Here is a 19,291-nt window from a genome sequence, read left to right as displayed (position 1 = left end):
CTTTGAATCACAAATCAGAAACTTGATCTGCTCTTGCACCATTAAAACACTGTGTCATTTTACTCTGTCTTTAACCCATCTGTCTCTCAGTGCATACTTAATTATTGTATATCAATGTAATTATATTAATATATATATATTATATAATTTATTTTTTTATATATTTATTGTTGTGTTTATATCTTTTGATCCTGCAAAAGAAAATCTGTGTTTAAGTGCATTTTCAAACCCCAGTGCTACACTGCCCCCTGCTGCTCCAAGAGAGGGCATGCTGCACACTCTAATTTATCATAGGCCTCAAACATAACTACTAGTGTCACTAAATATCATGCCCACAAATATTAATACTGAGTATCCATTAGAGTGAAGCTACAGCCCCCTCAGTCACTTCAACTTGGCACCCAGCCCGCTGCACTGTGTGTGTGTGTGGGTCTTTTGGATGTGTAGGAGAACACAGAACATTCATTAAATTAGATTCTGACCAGTCCTGTTGTCAAGTCTGGACTTGAAATGTGAATAATCAATGAGGTTACGCTGCTGTGCTCTGTGCATAAATTCATGCTGCATCTCTCTTAATGGGGAGACACACTTAATGTTTCTGCCACGATGGGATCACTTCAGTGTGTGTAGCTGCAGTCCATGCATCGCTAATATAGCCTACAATAAACATTATGACATACCTCGCTATTGCACATGAATAAAATGCATTTGGATAAATGATAATATTCATAATATAATCAATATAACAATATTTCATAGAGTGTCCTCTGTGCATGTATGGGCCTATGATATAATAGTTAATAGTTCTACTTCAGAAAAAGAATGAATGAAGAATGAAGGCTATGTTTGGCTGGGCCCCCAAATCAATAAATCCGCCCCTCAAAAACACACCCATTGCTACTATTCGGGGTCATACACGGAAATACACTTAGCTGTATTAATTTCCAAATAGGCATATTAGCTGCTTTCCTTGACAGAACTACTGTGGTTATGAAGTAGAGCGCCAGTGGAGAACCTGCCAATTCTGATGTTCTCTGGCAAATGCCAGTCGAGCTGCATGGTGCTGGGCTGTGAGCACAGGTCCCACTACAGGACATTGGACCCTCACGCCATGATTCACACATCAGTTCCTGTTTTATTTTGGTTTATTCGTCTCTTCTCAGTACTTCACTTTCTGTACTTGTGTGTTTTGTGTGATCTCCTGCCCTGGTTAGTTTTGCCTGTCCTTCATTATCCTTTTCTCCCTAGTGTATTTATACTTCATGTTTCCCTCTCTCAGTGCAAGTTCTATCTAGTTCCAGCACTTCTGCCGGTGTTGTGTTTCTGTTTCCTTTTTTTTTTAAATACATTTCTGCTTGTTAATCTTACCTCATTTTCTCTATGCCACATTTGTCTGCCTGTTCTTCAGAGTGTTTACCTGTACACTGAACCTTTTTTGGCAGGTAAAGACTGTTTTTTGTCCCAAGTTCCTGTCTCTGAGTCCTTTGTGCTTGTGGTTTCTCTAGTCGTTACAGCATCATGGTGCGGTATGTCACTCAATCTCAGCTGTAAGCACTACACATCCGTTTGTGTCTGAACATGCCTACCCACAGGACAAAACCTAGGTGATGATTGGTAAAGGCAAATCAATAGTTGGGTGTGAAATTTTGTGACAACCTACTGTTTCGAGCTGGGTTTGTGAGAACTTAAATCCTCTCAACGGCTCTCAGCGATGAGTATTTGATCAGAGAACATTGTATTGTAGGCTAAATGAAGTGAAGTGTGATAACAGGAAACATGGATCGATAAGGACACCTAAATTTCACACAGCAGCTGGACTCACACCCGTGAAGATAGAGTGAGAGAATTCACTATAGTAGCATTCAGGGCTCTTATGGTTTATGACGTCAAGATACTGGCGGGCCACTTGTCACTGAGCTGCTCTATAAAGGACACAACGCCGGACTGCTCGGGTGGTAGGGGACTGACAGAGAGAAGATTACATGGGCAGGTATCCAGAAATCCAATAGGATACACACAGACACTGAGGAGTGGTAAGTGAGCTATAACAAAGAGGTGTGTGTGTTAGTGTGCCTGTTGAATTGAAAAAATGTATATTGGAATATCACTAAAAGCCAAAAAAAAAAAAAACTGTTTGGTATTTTTAATAAAATCATGCAGGAGTGAGAATCTGCTCAGCATTATGTGTGAATATCAGCATGAGCAAAAGGTGTGCACAACAGAGGGATCAGCACGTTCCTCCAATGATCAGTCTCCCTCTGAGTAGTTGTCATTTTTAGCTCATTGGGTTAGAGTAACATTTATAGATGGAGCTTAACCATTAATTTAGATGCAATGAAATGCAATGGGCTGTATTCTGAGACTGTTGCACTGCATTGGAAAAAGCAGTCAGCATGCTGTCATGTGTATACTGTAGGTGACACTATACTAATAATAGTGGCTTCTGCTTGTCTGCAGGTTTCTGCCAACTCACCATCAACACTATGAGGTCACTCTACAGTATCATATTCTTATTGTGTAGTTTTTCCACAATGAAACCAAGTTAAATTTTGTTACGAGTGATGTATCGGCCATTTTATGACTTAACTGTAGATCTAACACTTAAAGAAGCCATATACTGCATATGTAAGACAGTTTGTTGTATGATAGCTCTCAAACAGGATGTATTTAATTCATAATTTGTCATTTTTGTTGACTGTCTTGTCCTCTTTCCCAAGCAGGTGAAAATGAAAATAAAATAAAACAGAACAGCCTTGTGATATTCGTAACCTGGACAAAGCATGGTTTTCAAGGGTTTGTTTAAATCTTATATTTCAAACTAATTTTATAAGTTTGATGGACAAGTCTGACATTCCCTGTACATGTGTTTTGTCTTATGCCAAGAGGAAAAAAGCTCAATCATATCACCCCTTACATGTTGATTAATAATTTGCCAACTAACTTTCCTTTTTTCCATTTTTCAAGGGATAAAACTGTGTTTAAAAACAACTAATGGTGACTGTAAGTTGTTTTTTTTTTAAGATATTTTTGGGGGCAATTTTAGCCTTTAATGGATAGGACAGACAAGCGTGACAGGGAGTGACATGCAGCAAAGGGCCACAGGCTGGAGTCAAACCCGAACCGCTGCGGCAATAGCCTTGTACATGGGGCGCCTGCTCTACCACTAAGCAACCAACGCCCCGACTGTAAGTTTTGAATGTTTTGGAAGATATGATTGTGTTGTTGTAAGTACTCTACTCAGACAACAACTCTGTGTCTTCCTCAATATTCAAAATATACTACTCAGGAAAGATCACACTGGAATAAGAGGACACGTCATGGCAGTGCTGCATCAACTTCTGTGACCTGTATTTCCATATCTGTTGAAATGAGCCAAAAGTCCTTTAAAAACTGAGATAAAGTTTTGTTGCTCCATTAGACTGGTTGCAAAATCTCCATGTCCAGTAAGTTTGAGCAACTGTAAAGGTGAATAAGGTTGTTCACTCCATCCTTGGATCTTGAGGGGTGTCTGTCCGATTGGTGTGACCATATGATAAATGAAGTCTCCTCCCAAAAAGAGTCTTGGCTGAAGGTTATTTATTTGTGAGGGAGTTAATAATGCTTCTAGCCCCTCCAATAAGGAACAGTTTAAAGAGTCTAAGTTACATCTGTAAATATCTCTATCAAATCACAGAGAGAGTGGGCCCTCCAGCAATATGTTGGGCAGAGAATGGGCCCTTATGAGAGAGACTGTCACCTTGGAAATATGTGTTAAAAGATGCCATTTGCTATATAAGCACTTGAAAAAGACAAACCGACCCTGCCTCACTCTGATGACATACTCTGACGTACAATGGGACAGACGAGGCGGGGTACACCCTGGACAGGTCGCTAGACTATCGCAGGGCTGACACATAGAGACAGACAACCATTCACACTCACATTCACACCTACGGACAATTTAGAGTCACCAATTAACCTGCATGTCTTTGGACTGTGGGAGGAAGCTGGAGCACCTGGAGAAAACCCACGCTAACACGGGGAGAACATGCAAAGGGCTCCCTCCTGGGATGATAGCACATTTGTATTAACAATGCAACAACATGTTTGGTGATTGGCTGCTGGGGTTGCAATGCTATGAGATTTTCACAGTTCGATAACCATCTCAGAAAAATATCCCAGTGTCACAGTATCACAGTATTACAGAATTTACATTATTATCAGTCAGAATGACCCTTAAAGGCATAAACATGGAAGGGTTATTTTTGGTTTAACAAACATTTTAGCACTATAATTGAAACTTGAAACCATTTTGTTAATGGAAGTATGTGTAAAAGTCTCCCCTTTGAAAATAACTCAAATAAAAGGGAGATGCTCCATCCAGTTGCATTTTTTTTCAAATATTGTAGATAAGCAGATGTATGATAAGGGTCAACTTTTATATCACAGTATACCTTATTGGCTGCTAATAAAAGCTATTTAAAGAGCCTAAGATGTAAACCCTTATTTGTCTCATTTTACCTGCTGTCCAAAATTACCTGTCTTCACCCTGCTCCGCTGTGGATTTCTTTTCCATCCACATTTCCTTGTCTTTTTTTGTTGTCAGAATCAGATCCTCACCTAGGCGAGAAACACATCTGTCCCATCCATAGACTGTATAAATCCCATCTATGGCAAGCTCATGGACTGCAGGCTCCAAACCGGTCGCGCCGCGTGTTTGCGACAGTGTCGTAAAGCGCCAATGTTGTGGTCGGAAATCGGGCCGGGTCGTCCTCTGAGCTGAGCTCTCAGTCGCCCTTCACCAGAGAAAGAGTGCTCTTCTCAGCCAAAACACACACCTACGTAGCGTTAAACCATGGCGGGGACACTTGCACGGAAAGCTATCGACCACCTGAAGAGCAAAGAGTTCAGGGAATATTTGATGAGGTAAGTTAATGGAAGCTGTTTTATTTATATTAGCACGCATGCTAAAGTGACGTTAGCTTGTCGGCTGGCGGGTGATTTACAGCTCGGTACGGTAGCGTTACCTAATGTTAAACAGCTGTCTAAACTTACTGGATCTGTTCAGACGTTTTAATAAAGTTCATGACTATTTTAAACGATTTAGGTGTTACTATATGTTACATTGGCAACGTTTCTCTCGGTTCTCAGCTAGTTTTCAAGGACAATTGTGCTGTCTGTAACATTGGTAAGAAGAGCTCAGTTAACTTGTTCCTCCAGTTTATGAGCTTGGCTGTAAATCGAGAGAAGACTGTGGGTGAACTCGTTTTTTAAATCTATCCTAATTTAAATTAATGTGATGGACATGCAGTAATATGATACAGAAACACCCCCCTTAAAACCCAATCAGCAAAGCTCGAAAGTGGGTCGTAACCTGTGAGAGGCCCTAATAGGATCGCAGGGAAACAACAAATGTGCCACTAACAACAGTGTTTAACTGTGTACTGCTTTAAGGCTGAGGCCAGTGATAAATATGGCTTTGGGGACAAAGGCAAGCAGGGAGGATTACTTTTATTACTTTTTGTCATGTTGTCAAAACGTTGGTTAATGTGTACATGATGTCCAGGTGGGGTGTGTGCACTTGCCACAGAGCAGCAGCCTGCTTGAAATTCAGTGTACAGACTAGTGATGCAAGAAGCCATCTTTGTTTACATTCGTCACAGATAAAGATGCTTATCTCTAGGTTAGTTTTTTGAAGAGTTTTGTGTGGACGGTCTTGAAAATCCAGTAGAAAGTCAAACGTGTGCTGTAGATGTGTGCTAGGCACACATTATGTACGGCCTTTGGCCCTTTCTCTGGTTTAGTTGGCTTTCTGACAATTTTGGTGGTGTGTTTTGTCACTGTGCAGAAAATCAATAAGTTAACCTTTACCTTTTGTTATGAATGTAATGATCGACAGTTGACTGTGAGTGTGGTTAAATATTTTCGTCCAGGTAATAAAATGTTACCTTATTCATAATATCCCAGTTTAGCCCTGCAGGACCTGGGCTCTTTATTCAGTTCAAGTTCTATTGTCATTTGTGACTTCATCAGGCTTGAGACAGACCCATGACCTTTTTTAGGTGGCAGCAGCTCACGCACATCAGTATGACTTATCTGTATTTATGTTCTTTTCTCTTCCATGTGGCCCTGAAAAATAAAACACGTCAACAGCACGGTAAGTACTCATGGTTTCTCTCTTTCAACATAGCTGTTTCTATCTGTGTCTCTCTTCATCTGTGACTGCCTGCTGATTTATGTCAATCTTTCCGATTGTCTCGTACCTCATATGAATGTATCATTTTCAAATCTTTACTGTCCTGGTTTTCTCCTATGTATTTTTAACATCACTACTTTTAATAATGGGAGTCACAATACAGATTTTACTCTAAAGTATTCACATGTAGTTCTGTTCTTTTGTACAGCCAGCTAAAGATACATGTCCAGTCTGTGGTCCTAACAATGTTTTGTCCCTTTGTGTGTGTCCGTACAGCATTTCTGGGGTCCGGTAGCAAACTGGGGTCTTCCAATAGCCGCCATCACAGATATGAAGAAGAGCCCTGAGATTATCAGTGGCAGGATGACCTTCGGTAAGTCACACAGACGCATGCACTGATAAGCCCCGATCTACGCATGCAGGGCACAGACAATACCCCCATCCTTTTCTCGTTAAGCTTGTTAGGGTTAGGATTGTATCTTGTACTTTATCTGAAGGTTACTTAGAAATGAAAAATTCCTATAAGTAAACTACAACTGCAGTTCTTGTCAGGTCATTTTGGATATTTTCTGTGGCTGCCCTTTTTCTGCATCACATTCTGAATGAGTTTTTACTTTGGCCTGAAAGGGGCCTCAGAAAACATGGTAGATGCTTCATTTATTTATTATTTTTTGTGAACATTAAGTCTAGGGGAGTAAGTGTAGCAGTAGAAGATGGTAAAGAAGACAGTGGCTCTGTAATAAGCCTGTGTGTTTTCTCCCTCTTCTCAGCTCTGTGCTGCTACTCAATTCTCTTCATGAGGTTTGCTTACAAGGTGCAGCCACGCAACTGGCTACTGTTTGCTTGCCATTTGACCAATGAGTCGGCCCAGCTAATCCAGGGAGGTCGTCTCATCAAATACAAGTAAGTAATCTCATGCTGTTTTATTTCTGTTGTCAGTGTGAATGGATCATGTTTTATGAAGTGTTGGGGAAAAAATGTCAGAATTTCCAGTTATTTTCAAACTGGTCCTTATTTTGTCACCATGACTTTTTACACTATGTCATCAATAACGTAAGAGTTATGATAATCAGCAGCGGGGTTTTTTTTCTTAAATGCCTTCAGCTCTTGATATGATAGTGAGATTTAGGATGATAAAACCAAGGTTAAAATATCTGAAATAATCTTTAAAATAGAGATCATGGGAAAAACAAAACTGTAAGCACTCTGACTTTTTCTGTTATATTCCAGCATGGAGAAGAAGATGAAATCTTAGTGGCAGAGTGAAGCAGATGCAGAATGTTCACTGCAGAGTGGCACCACACTGCTGCAACAGCTGTCTGAACCTGGACATCAGAACGAACGCAACTAAACATCTCATCTAATCACTGAAACCATGGCACTTGCACCGTTTTTTTAAAATGATGGTACCATGATTGATCATGCTCATTAAGTTTTAGCCACTTTCTACTGTACAGACAGAAAAAAACAGATGCTTTCCTCCAAGAATTAAGGTCAACTCTGATTTATTTTTAGAATTTTTCAACATTCAATATGACAAAATATCATGTAGGTGAATGTGCACCCAGCTAACCAGCCTGACAGTTAGCTGCCTTGCACACTGGATCCACCGTCTGTTGCACAAATCAGGCTTAAGTAATCATTACTCACCAATCATATAATTTTAGGTCATCAGCATTAATATTTTCATTACTTTGCATCCTCCTAAGTAATTAAAATATTAATGATATTTCATGTAAAACTTAGCCTAAGGTCAGCTTATGTAAATATGTCCACACCGTAGCAGATACTCACTTGCTAAGCATACAGACATTCATTCATTAACCTTTACCTAAACACAGAGGACACGCAGAGCTATGATTTATGTTTGTTTTGCCCTTTAGCAAGATTTTATCCTGTATAATGGAAACAGAGTGAATGAGGATCCAGTTTGGCATGGTTTTATAACAGGGTGATAAATAAGACAAGCTGCTTCTGTCAGTGCTGACCATACATGTACTGTGTGTTGTTGTTGTCATCATGTCATTCACATTAATTTATTGTCATTGTATAATTCACATAATTTTTCCCTGACAAATGATTTGATTCCCTGTGTTTGTTCAAATAAACTGGTTAGAACCAACTTGAACACAATTAATTCAGGGAGTGAGTGATTTATTTGCAAAGCTTGTGTTTAATGAAGTTCAACTTTGCCACTACAGTGTTCATTTGATTCTTTTTTTGTTTCTGTTCCATGGTCATTGTTAAAGATCAGGTCACCTTTACAGTGTTGGCTATTTCACCATGGTAATGTCAAGGAGGCCTCTGCTCCGTATTTACACTCTACACTTAGCTCCGCAGCCCAATGCCCTTGTTAAATGAACACAAACATACAGAGGGGTCTAAAAGTCTGAGCCCACATTGAGAAGCTCTATATTTTCACATATCTGGAAACAATCAGAAAAACACATTTAGAAACACATTAAGTCACGGGATGTAAAATGAAGAAATATTTAAGATCCTGCACCATTTCTAGATCAGCAATCAAATTTAAGCAAATGTGTGGCACTGACCAGTGTAACTCCTTTATTCAAAAGGTCTGATTTCCTTGAGTTGTATCTCCTCCATAGAGGTGTGCATTGAGATGACACTCCTGGATTTGATCTAGTCATCTTAGGCTCATTCACATAACTGGCAGCTAACTAACTTGCAGCCAGTGTCCACCTGTTATAAATATGGCTGTGCCTCAAGTTTCCAGCAGATCGTGGCTTACTACATAGCATTGTGATAGAAACATGGCATCAGAACAAATACAAGTCCATTCCATTTATCACTAGGATAAACGAGTCCTGAATGTCATGGACTTTCTTCCACAGTCACTGGAACTAAAGCACACTGAAAATTTCTGGGGCACTTGAAGACTGAGAAAGCTAAGCACTCTGAGACACCACATGAAACTCTTTGGACTATTGTCAAATTGTGCTGAGAAAACATGGGTCATCAGGTTTTGCACACACTTATGGAGTCCATACCACCTCACGTGTATACTGTCACTAAAGCAAAAAGGATGGTATGCAAAATACTGAAAATAAGATATTCTGAAATTCATGAGCAATTTTCAAAGATTCAACTTTTCACTCAGCTTGTTAAGCCAATGTTATCGTTTGTAAGGAAAAAGGTGTTACATTCAAAGCAAATTCAAAATATTAACAATAATACATTTTATTTAGAGACGTCTTTCAAGACGCTCAAGGTCACCTTACAGAAAAAAAACAGAAGTATCTTGGCTAATGGTCTAAGACTTTTTGACCTCACTGTATATTTTCAACAGAGTTTGAACGTAAAAACCAAATTATCTGGAAATGAATGGTTATTTCACATGTCATAGATCTCATGATTTATGAATACATCACACACATATAGAAAACAACTGCTGAGAGCTGAATATTATAAATATTCATATATCACCACCATTTTCTGCATAGCCTACTTAAGATAAAACAAATGAGCCAGTCAACATAGTCAAAACTAGTGTACCAACAAATTTCAAGTAAAGTCAAGTACAGATTGTAAGCATAATGACACGTTAAATTAATACGTTGACATAGAAAGAGATGATCTAACTATATCCAGCAGGTGGCAGCACTGCAACAAAGAGCACCCATACAGTCTTGCCCAGTTATGGGAGTTGTAGTTCAACGAAGAAGACCAACATGGCGTCCGTGAGAAGTGAAGAGTGGAGGGCTGTGTGCGACAAATTCACCAACGCCCAAAACCTCACTCTTATCGAATCAAGAAATGACCCCGAAAACGACCCGTTTCGCTCCAAATACAAGGCCAGGGAGCTGCTCAGAGAAATATACTGCTCGCTTAAGAGTTTCGAAGCGGGCGAAGGTGAAGAGGAAGCCGGCGGAGAGAGCAGCGACCAACGGCCGACGGAGCCGCCGGAGGACGAGCAGAGGGAGGACGGGTTCGGTCAGGGCTTCAGCGGCGACTCGCCAGCCGGGCTGCGGGCCGCTAAACTCGGGGCTGTGGACTACTATCTGGGCGTCAACCATGTTGACACAGAGGAGCTGTCAGCCGGTCAGGAGCATCTGACAAACTGCTTGAAACTGCTGGACAGATGCAGAGTGTCGTCGGAGAATGTGTCGCTGTTTATCCATGTTAGGGTAATGTTGTCGTTAAAATGCCCAATAATGCTACAAAGCTAACCGTTAGCATTCGGTTAACTGTCAGTTTTCTTTACCCTCTACAGACAGGCCACGGCTGCAGCCAACGTTAAGCTCATACAATATGTCTTAATAACAGTAATGTTGAAAAATAATAACGTAATAAATTGTGTCTGAGCTGCTCCCAATCAACCATAACTGACAAACTGACTATAATATTGTTAAACCCCAATAAAATTAGCATTGTAGGCCTGTGGGAATGTGTACCATTAGTCCCTATTTACACACACAACAGCTGACATATAAGATTGATGACTTCTAATATTATTAAGGATCACAGTCCATCAGATCCATCAGGTTCATTATAAAGTCATGTAAATACAGTAAATTATTCTTGCTTATCCAAATCATTCTGCTGTAGTATGACATCAGATGGTGCTATAACACACATGTACTGGCTGTTTGTGTTATCAGAACCAGCTGGGTATCCTGTGGGCAGGCCGGGATGAGACGGAGGAGGCCCAGGGTTACCTTGAAACAGCAGAATCCATCTACCAACGTTACATGAAGGAGGTAAGATCGGTGTCTTGTGTGACTGTTAACTTGAAGCAGCTGGTACACTGACCGATCGGTGACAGGGCAGGCAGGAGGGACTGGAGCAGAGGAAACCATCACTGCTGTATAACTGACTTATTATCTAGCTTCTTCATTGTCTCACAACTACTCTATCATCTGACTATTATGGTAAACACTTCAGTAATGCATTGAGACTTTGCATACTTATCAGTCATCGTCAGTTTGCCTCATTAACAATAGGTGAGCTGCCAAATAAGCCTCATTTACCTGTCTGGCAGTCGCCAAGACAGAGTATCACATTGTTGTATTTTTAGTAAAAAGTTGTGCAAGTACTGTTGACATTGCTTTTTTCTGCATTCTCTGATCTTCTGAGGATTCAGCGTTATGCTTGATATTAATCCTATTCACAAATTAAAATGAAATATGATGCACTCGGTAGCAGAAATGGAGTAATGAAGCATGTGGTCATAAATGTGTGTCGCTTGCTTTAACTGTTGACATCAGCATCCAAAAGTCTTAGTTTCTTGCAACAGCAGGAAGACAAGGTGAAGCCATATTTGTTGTGTTTTTGTTGTTTTTCAGGATGGCAGTCCACCCACTGATATGACAGAGTACTTCACTACTGAGGAAAACTTACTGACACATCAGGAAAGGACCAAGAGGTAACTTGTAAACTCCAGTATCCCCATACAGAAGGCCCAAACCCACATTAGACTTTCCACCTGTTTATATTAAAGGGACAGTTCAATTGAAAATCAAAAATAAATATTTTTCCTCTCACCTGTAGTGCTATTTATCAGTCTAGATTGTTTTGGTGTGAGTTGCAGAGTGTTGGAGATACCAGCCATAGAGATGTCTGCCTTCTCTCAAATATAATGGAACTAGATAGCACTCAACATGTGGTGCTCAAAGCGTCAAAAAAATATATTTGAAAAACTCAACAGTAATGTCTTTGTTCATGAATCATGACCTGGTTACTCAAGATAATCCACAGACCTTGTTGTTAGCAGTTACATGTAGGAGCTATTTTCTTTCTACTAAACTACACCCATCAACTGTATCACTGCGAAGAAGGAAGCGTGCATCCACTGCTAGCTCACCTAGCTTCACTGAGCTAGCTAACTTTACAGCTCAGCCGAGGACGCAGTTAATGTTAACATCTCAGGCTGTGACGAGCATGAGCCTCTTGTCCGTGAGTAGATGCACGCTTCCCTCTACGCAGTGATTCAGCTGGTGGGTGTAGTTCGGTAGAAAGAAAATAGTTCCAACATGAAAGTGCTCTCAAGGACTGTGAATTATCTTAAGTAATCAGTTACTGGAAAGTTCCGTTATATTGGAGAGAAGGCAGACGTCTCTCCCATGATATGTACAACAAGTCTGCATGATATTGGTCATTCATGTAGCCAACCCTCTGTTTGATTTTTGAATTGCTTTTTTCATGCTCTGACTTCCCCATATACTCATTCTCCTCTTCAATCTTCCCCCAACTTCTCGTTCTCAGGTTTGAGTTGGCCTACACCCATACCATGTACTACCTTGCTCAAGTTTATAAAAACCTTGGTGAGTCTGACCTTGTTACAGTCAAATAAGTAGAGCAGTATAGATTTACTGGCTTATGTATATTAAATACTTGAAAGTGTATGTAAAATGTTTGGCAAAGCTGAGTCTTGTTGTGTTTATGTATTGTTCTATTTGATGACGATAATAATAACTATAGTGTTCTGTCTTCCAGGTGAAAATGAGCGTGCTGCCACCTATTGCCACAGCACCCTGCAGAGACAGTTACAGTTAAATCAGTTCAGTCCAATGGAGTGGGCTCTGAACGCTGCGACATTATCACAGTATTATATCACTAAGGTAGGGCACAGATTGATCAAGAGACTACATGCAGATTACATGGCAAGAAGTTTGGTGTCATAATCAAATATACTTGGAAAATCGGCTCTAGTTCAACAGCACTGTCACAGTTTGTTTTCAGTGTAAGTATTGAGAGGTGTGGTGTGTGTGGGATTTCTAGGGTCGTTACATGGAAGGCAGACACTGTCTCGCAGCAGCTACTGTCATATCAGGTTTGGCAGGAGAGGTTCCTTCTGAGGCCGCAGCGCAGGAGAGTAAGTATCTATTTAAATCTTATACTAATATACATATCAAAGGAAGCATACTTAATTGGTTAATTCCTCTGTATTCTGTCACCACAATAAACTACACTGAGGCCTTTTCATACCAGGGATGAAAGAAAAAAATTGAAATGACATATAGAAATTTCATTGATAGTGTTTTGCATTCAAAGCTTTTACACCAAGGAGACACTAACTGTGTTTGCACTGTCATGCAGTCATTGATTCATCGCTGTTTTCACTATAATAAAACCACACTCAAGCCTTCACACTGTAGGCCCTGTTATTTTAAGTGCGCAGTACTGTGTCAAAAAGTTAGTGTGTTTGCATCTCCTCTGGGTGGCGCCATGTCATTGTAACATGTAAAAGCTGAGCTTCATAATGCTGGTATTCATTATTCATGACTGACTGAACAGAGTGTAAATGTGTCTATCATATGTATGTGTTAGTGACACATCGCCTTTTAATACAAGGCATAATGTAGATAAAGTAATTGTTTTGTTGGTTGACATGTTTTTATTGGCTTTTGAAATGAGCAGAAATTGAAACAGCTGCAGGAAAAAAGCAGCGAAAAACAAAAGCTTCAAATAAGATAGGGGTAGATTCATAGGGATAGATGGGTTCAAATTTTTTAATTGACTTGCAGTTTATTTACACAAATAATTTGCATTTGTCTGTAAAGACATTTAGACAGGAGCAAACGCAACTGTATAGCAAAGCACCGGCATATCTCAACATCTTTCTCTCCCTCTGTGTGACCCAGGTGAGACAGAGAGTGAGCGCAGGGAGCAGCTGAGGCAGAAAAGAGCAGACATTGCAAGATGTTGGATAAAATACTGTCTCAACCTCCTGCAGGATGCTAAGAAGCTGCTAGAGGTACGACATGGACGTATATGTGCGGGCATTCATTTGTGGCAGTTTTTTGTACTCAAGTCCACACCTCTCATATAAACAGTGATAGCCACTGGCTGAGGAAAAGAGCACCACCCACAGCTAACTCAGTGTTATCAGAGACAACCCAAAAAATGTAGCACCAAAAAGTTTTAAGGGTTGTCACTTAAACTGTTTTTGTTATGGCTATGGCGTCTGTGTGTTTACCTGTCTAAGTTTACGTGTCCACATGCTTGTGTGTCTCTGAGCTTAGATCTACGTAGTTGTATTGAGTGTGTCTTAAAATGTGCTTGTGCATGTGTTTGTGAGCAGGACAACATCGGAGAGTTGGATACTGATCGTCAAGAAGAGTTGATGAGAGCGAGGAGACGTGAGGAGGAGGAGGAAGAGAAGGGCAGGAAGAGTGCTCTGCTGTTTGGCTCTGAAGACACCTTCGACTCCATTGCTAGCCTGGAAGAGAAGGTCTGTATACTGGGTCTGATGCTAGTGCTAGTGCTGCTAGTAATGTTCTTTGTTATAGAACTTACTTAGTACTTAATCAGACAGTAAATGCAGATTTAAGGTTACTGTATCATCATGAGATCAAACTCTCTGCTTTGTGTTTTCTAGGTACGCTGTTTGTTCCCTCTGGACTTCACTGAGGCCAGAGCTGTATTTCTGGTGGGACAGAATTATGTCACACAGGTATGCACAGCACATACACACACATATGCACACACTGAAACAGGGTTAGGCAGACTCCTAGCATTAGTTTAGATAGGCTTATACAAGGAAACAGACACACACAATGGTAGAGCACAGTTGAGGAATCTCATGTAGCTGAGTTATTGAAGATACCAGCAGATGGCTGATTATTGAAATAATAAAAAGAAATGAGGCCTTGTAATAAAAAGATGGTTTTGAGCTTTAGAGTTTATGTTCACTTCCTAGCGCAGTTTGTGGACTGTGAAGCCCTCTGAGATATTGCATTTGATACTGGGCTGTATAAACAAACTAGACTGGACTTGACACATATACAGTAATATACCAAGCAGATAGCTGCATGTGCTCTCAACTGTACTGGTACCACTCAAGACCATGACCATATTGCCATCTAAAATATTCACCTCAGAAGCAAATGTATGCCAGGATGTCATGAATATGATGTAATTTTGGTATATGATGTTAAGCTGGTATTAATAGCAGAGAGAGTTTTGTATTGAAGGCTAAAAAGGGAATCATGTCAGGAGCACAAAACCAGGTTTTCTGTAAGTTTTTTTCTTCATCCACACAGGTTTACATTTGAAAAAATGCCCCAAGCGCTAAACTTACAATTGAGTTTCAACTGCTCAACATGGCAAACTGTCTCCATCCTTTCACTCACTCATGCAGGCTAAGGAGTACTTTCAGATGGACGGCTATGTGACAGACCACATAGAGATCTTGCAGGATCACAGTTCTTTGTTCCGGGCCCTGGCGTTCTTTGAAGGGGATCTGGAGCGGCGCTGCAAAATGCACAAACGCAGAGTTGACATGTTGGAGCCAATCTGCAATGGTAACTTCCTTGAGTTGTATTTTTTTCTCTTTTAAATGTTTTTATAAAATAGATCACAGTAAAAAAAAATAAATATGAAACAAAGTAACGCGGTTACTGTGTGTTCAACCCAATTGTCCATTGAAGGCAGAGCTTTAACAATCAATTCATCAATTAGTTGTTCACTTTTAAATTAATCACCAGCTAATTTGATAACCACTAAATCGGTTTGAGTAATTTTTGGTGGAAAAAAGTCAAAATTAAATGTGAACAATTTCTGGTTTCTTTGCTCCATTTGAGGATGTCATCTTGGACTTTGGGAAACACTGATCAACATTTTTATTACCATTTTCTACGACATACTATAGGCCAAACAATGAAGATGATCCACCAAGGTGACAAAATTGATGGGGTCTGACTTTCTCTGACTCTCTGTTTATCTACAGACTTGAACGCCCAGTACTACCTAATGATCCGTAGACAGATGATGTTTGAGCTGGCTGAGACCTACAATGAAATGATGGACCTGAAACTGGCGCTGGCCAACAGACAGGCTGATACACAGTCTCTAGATAACCACACCATCAAGAAATTCAACCATCTCTGCTCTGCCTCTGCCAAGTGAGTTTATATATGTGTGTGTGTATGTGTGGGTGTGTGTACGCACGCTTGCATCTACAATTATTTAATCTAATTGATTTGAAATCCTCCATCCTCCTCTCCAGATACTTCCAGATGTTCCTGGACTCTCTGTGTTCTCCAGAGGGGAAGCATCCGGAGCACCTGGAGGAGGAGGTGCTCAGACCGGCTCTGGTGGCCCGCTTCAGGGTGGCCCGACTCTACAGCCGGCTGATCACCTCTTCACCCCCTGCCCAGCTCGACAACCTCAACAAGTCTCTGGAAAACTACAAGTAAGAAGATATATTTGTTACTGCATGGTGCTACATCTTCTTTCTTCATATTTAAAGATGTGCTCTCAACAGGAGAACTCAACAATGTGTCACGTAGCAAGAATATGGCTCTATATATGTATACAGCCAAAAGGAACCCTGTATTTTTGTAAATAAAGTAGACTATAATATAATGAAAACATCTACACCTTAACACATTTCAGGCACATGAATTTCCCCTGCTTTAAGCCCCGGTAGAAGTATAAGGAAATAAGATATTTTTGGTGGAATAAGAAGAATTTTAAAAAAAAAGTGTACTGGGGGTGTGCTGTACTTTCTGCATGCTCCCAGCTGCCATGTTGTTTGTGTAATTTGTTGACCATCACCTTCAACTTCCACCTGTTGTCTAGATACGTGGTGCAGTACTGTGAGGCCCACCCTGAGGCGGCAGCCGCTGTGGAGACGGAGCTGGAGCTGAGTACGGAGATGGTCGGCCTGCTCCCTCTCAAAATCAACCGCATCAAAGCAAAGATGGCTGCAAACAACTGAAAGACGCCACTGACACTGACTGATACTCACTTACTGACTTGCTGACTGATAGTGCTAGATCCATCCAAATGAACAGTCAGTCTAAATTTACCACCTGTATAGTCGATGGACACTAACAGCAGTTCGAGAAACTGGACGACAGAGTGACTGTCTTTCTTGCTTACTTTGAATGGTTGATGTCCTCTTCTTTTGTGCTGCTTTCACAAGACCTTTGAACACATTACACGCTGTACATATGTGCTCGCTGGGAAGTAGAATGTGAATTGACCTGTTTGTCACTGTACATCGATGCTTTCTTCCCAACCAGACTGGTTTGAAGAAATCTGTCACTGCAATGTCAGATGCTCTTTTTGCAAGATAAAATAAAAAAATAGCTGCTTGGACTCAGACAGTCCCCTTAACACCCTAATGGCGGATATGTACATAACATACCGGTGTTTTTATTTTATTTTGCTTTGCTCTGTGACCCTTGTCTGACTCGTACTTGTTTTCTATTGTTAATCATATTGGTTTTTTATTTAATGTGGCTTTATTTTGTGTAAAGCACTTTATCACACTAAAAATATGTTTCTTCAGCTTTTGTCTCTGATGGAAAAGCAAATGTTAAGGCCTACTGTAACTATGGTTAGTGTAACCATGGTAATAACAATAGGCAGTGATGTACAGATAGAGTTGAAGAAGTTTGTACTACTTAAAGGTTGATGTTGCGCCTTAAAACTGAGATGCCTGTTCTGCAGAATCATCAGAAACCAGTGAGAGTTAAGTGGACTCAATGCTGTTGGTTTATGAGACATAATCTGCATGATGCCAACTTCCAGCTGAACCTGTGTATTTTCCCTGTCTCTGAGGAATCAGTGTCATCCTGTTTTATGTACAGCAAATACTGTATGTAATGATAATAAACCAGTGAAGTAATACACACGTGTCACAATAACAGTATGTGCTTTTTTATCTGCAAAGAGAAGCTGGGTGGGAAATGGGTCCTCAGATGTTTCTCTAGTATATCTCCATATAACAGAAGTACCACATTAATTTAATGAGTTTACAAACCTTTTCTTCTCAGTCTATTAAATACTTAATGCAGTGAAATGTCGAAAATGGTGTCTATTAAAATCAAATATCTTGTAAACTGTGACAATGTGATGATGTTCAATAAAAGTTACAGTATATCTCACCATATGTATTTACATCAGTTATGTCCTCATGTTGTTTATGTCCTGCAGTGGTGTCCTGTATGTTTCCAATATTGTTTTTTAGTTACATTATACACACACGCACACACACATATATATGTACATATACATACTGATTGGTCTCAGCCATGGTCCTGGTGGGGATAGTATGTAGTACTGCATTCACATCATCTAGCAGGCTTTCAGAGGATACTTTGCCTTGGTAATCAGCTTCGGGGAATCCAGATGTCAAGCTTGTCCATGATTTCCAATTGCAGGTCATTCGCCCCTGCTGTAAGGGAGTCTGTTAGGGCTTGGTACCCAATCTCATTCTCGGAGTGTGGAGATGATGATGACCTCCCCACTTTGACCTGTCGTCCCGGCACCCCCCTTGCCATAGCATGTTTCAGTCTCTACATGCGATAGCAGTTGCAGTTTGTGGATGTTGGAACAGTGGTCTAGGAGTTGTTTCTTTGCCAGCCTAGATGTTGGGTTTGGAAGCATCCATGTATCCCACATGGTCCGACAGTTCCATATTCTCTGCTCCAGTCCATCTATGTCTTGTTCCAGTAGCCCATTTCTCATCAGGTTGCCCTGACCTTGTTGACCCGGGCGACATCCAAGCTGCCATGACTCTTTTTGGGTTTACTCATCCTGAGATAGGCTACCAGCATTAAGGACCTTGCTGAAGGGTCCCGACTGGATGTGTGTTACCTGCCATGACTGGGATTCGATCCCAAACTTACTGTAGTCAATAGCCTAACTACAGATTGTGTAGTTGAGTCAAAACTACTTACAGAGGCTACAGGTGTTTCACATTGATATAACAAAAAGTCATGAGCAAAGACACCTCACAGCTTTCTAGGTGAGTTGCCTGATTCCTAAATGTTGGATTAGAGTTTGCTGCGAATATCTGCAACTTCTCGGATTTAGTTGCATGTTTTTGTAAGGGAAAGTACAACAGAGGTCAGATGTGTGGACTCTCCTCCTGTAACACTGAACATCCTGGGAATGGACATTGAGATTGGGTACATGTAGTCTTACAAGTACTTAGGTGTTCACATGAAACATTAACTGGACTGCACAGACAACATATAAAAGCACAAAAGCAAAGAGAGGACAGAACAAAGTCAATCTGCTGAGGAGACTCAGGTCACTCCTGAGGACCTTTTTGACTCTGTGGTTGCATCAGTCATCTCCTATGGAGTGATCTGCTAGGGCCACCGCATCTCGACAGCTGACAGGATGAGACTTAACAGA

The 19,291-nt window shown here is 40.6% G+C and overlaps 2 protein-coding genes across 2 annotated transcripts; both read left to right on the top strand.

Annotated features, from left to right (window-relative positions):
- The first annotated feature begins 6,393 nt into the window (after positions 1–6,393).
- On the top strand, positions 6,394–8,312 carry mpc1 (mitochondrial pyruvate carrier 1). Its single transcript, XM_033623833.2, has 3 exons — positions 6,394–6,548; positions 6,946–7,078; positions 7,406–8,312. The coding sequence occupies exons 1-3, from the start codon at positions 6,506–6,508 to the stop codon at positions 7,428–7,430; spliced, it is 201 nt and encodes a 66-aa protein (XP_033479724.2). The 5' UTR covers positions 6,394–6,505; the 3' UTR covers positions 7,431–8,312.
- Positions 8,313–9,838: 1,526 nt separating this feature from the next.
- kifbp (kinesin family binding protein) lies at positions 9,839–17,778 on the top strand. Its single transcript, XM_033623683.2, has 13 exons — positions 9,839–10,323; positions 10,798–10,896; positions 11,482–11,561; positions 12,401–12,459; positions 12,632–12,756; positions 12,917–13,010; positions 13,780–13,892; positions 14,220–14,369; positions 14,517–14,591; positions 15,279–15,441; positions 15,867–16,041; positions 16,146–16,331; positions 16,721–17,778. Exons 1-13 carry the CDS (start codon positions 9,868–9,870, stop codon positions 16,857–16,859), a joined length of 1,914 nt encoding a protein of 637 aa, XP_033479574.1. The 5' UTR covers positions 9,839–9,867; the 3' UTR covers positions 16,860–17,778.
- The last annotated feature ends 1,513 nt before the right edge of the window (positions 17,779–19,291 follow it).

Source organism: Epinephelus lanceolatus, chromosome 2, assembly GCF_041903045.1.
Source record: "Epinephelus lanceolatus isolate andai-2023 chromosome 2, ASM4190304v1, whole genome shotgun sequence".
Taxonomy (NCBI): Eukaryota; Metazoa; Chordata; class Actinopteri; order Perciformes; family Serranidae; genus Epinephelus; species Epinephelus lanceolatus.
This window is presented reverse-complemented; position numbering and strand designations above follow the sequence as displayed.

Excerpts from the sequence above, each read along its gene's own strand:
- mpc1 (XM_033623833.2), top strand. The coding sequence starts at position 6,506 with ATGAAGAAGAGCCCTGAGATTATCAGTGGCAGGATGACCTTCG. Across the intron at positions 6,549-6,945 it reads CAGTGGCAGGATGACCTTCG|CTCTGTGCTGCTACTCAATT; the intron begins GTAAGTCACACA and ends CCCTCTTCTCAG. Across the intron at positions 7,079-7,405 it reads GGTCGTCTCATCAAATACAA|CATGGAGAAGAAGATGAAAT; the intron begins GTAAGTAATCTC and ends GTTATATTCCAG.
- kifbp (XM_033623683.2), top strand. The coding sequence starts at position 9,868 with ATGGCGTCCGTGAGAAGTGAAGAGTGGAGGGCTGTGTGCGACAAATTC. Across the intron at positions 12,460-12,631 it reads TCAAGTTTATAAAAACCTTG|GTGAAAATGAGCGTGCTGCC; the intron begins GTGAGTCTGACC and ends TCTGTCTTCCAG. Across the intron at positions 13,893-14,219 it reads ATGCTAAGAAGCTGCTAGAG|GACAACATCGGAGAGTTGGA; the intron begins GTACGACATGGA and ends GTTTGTGAGCAG.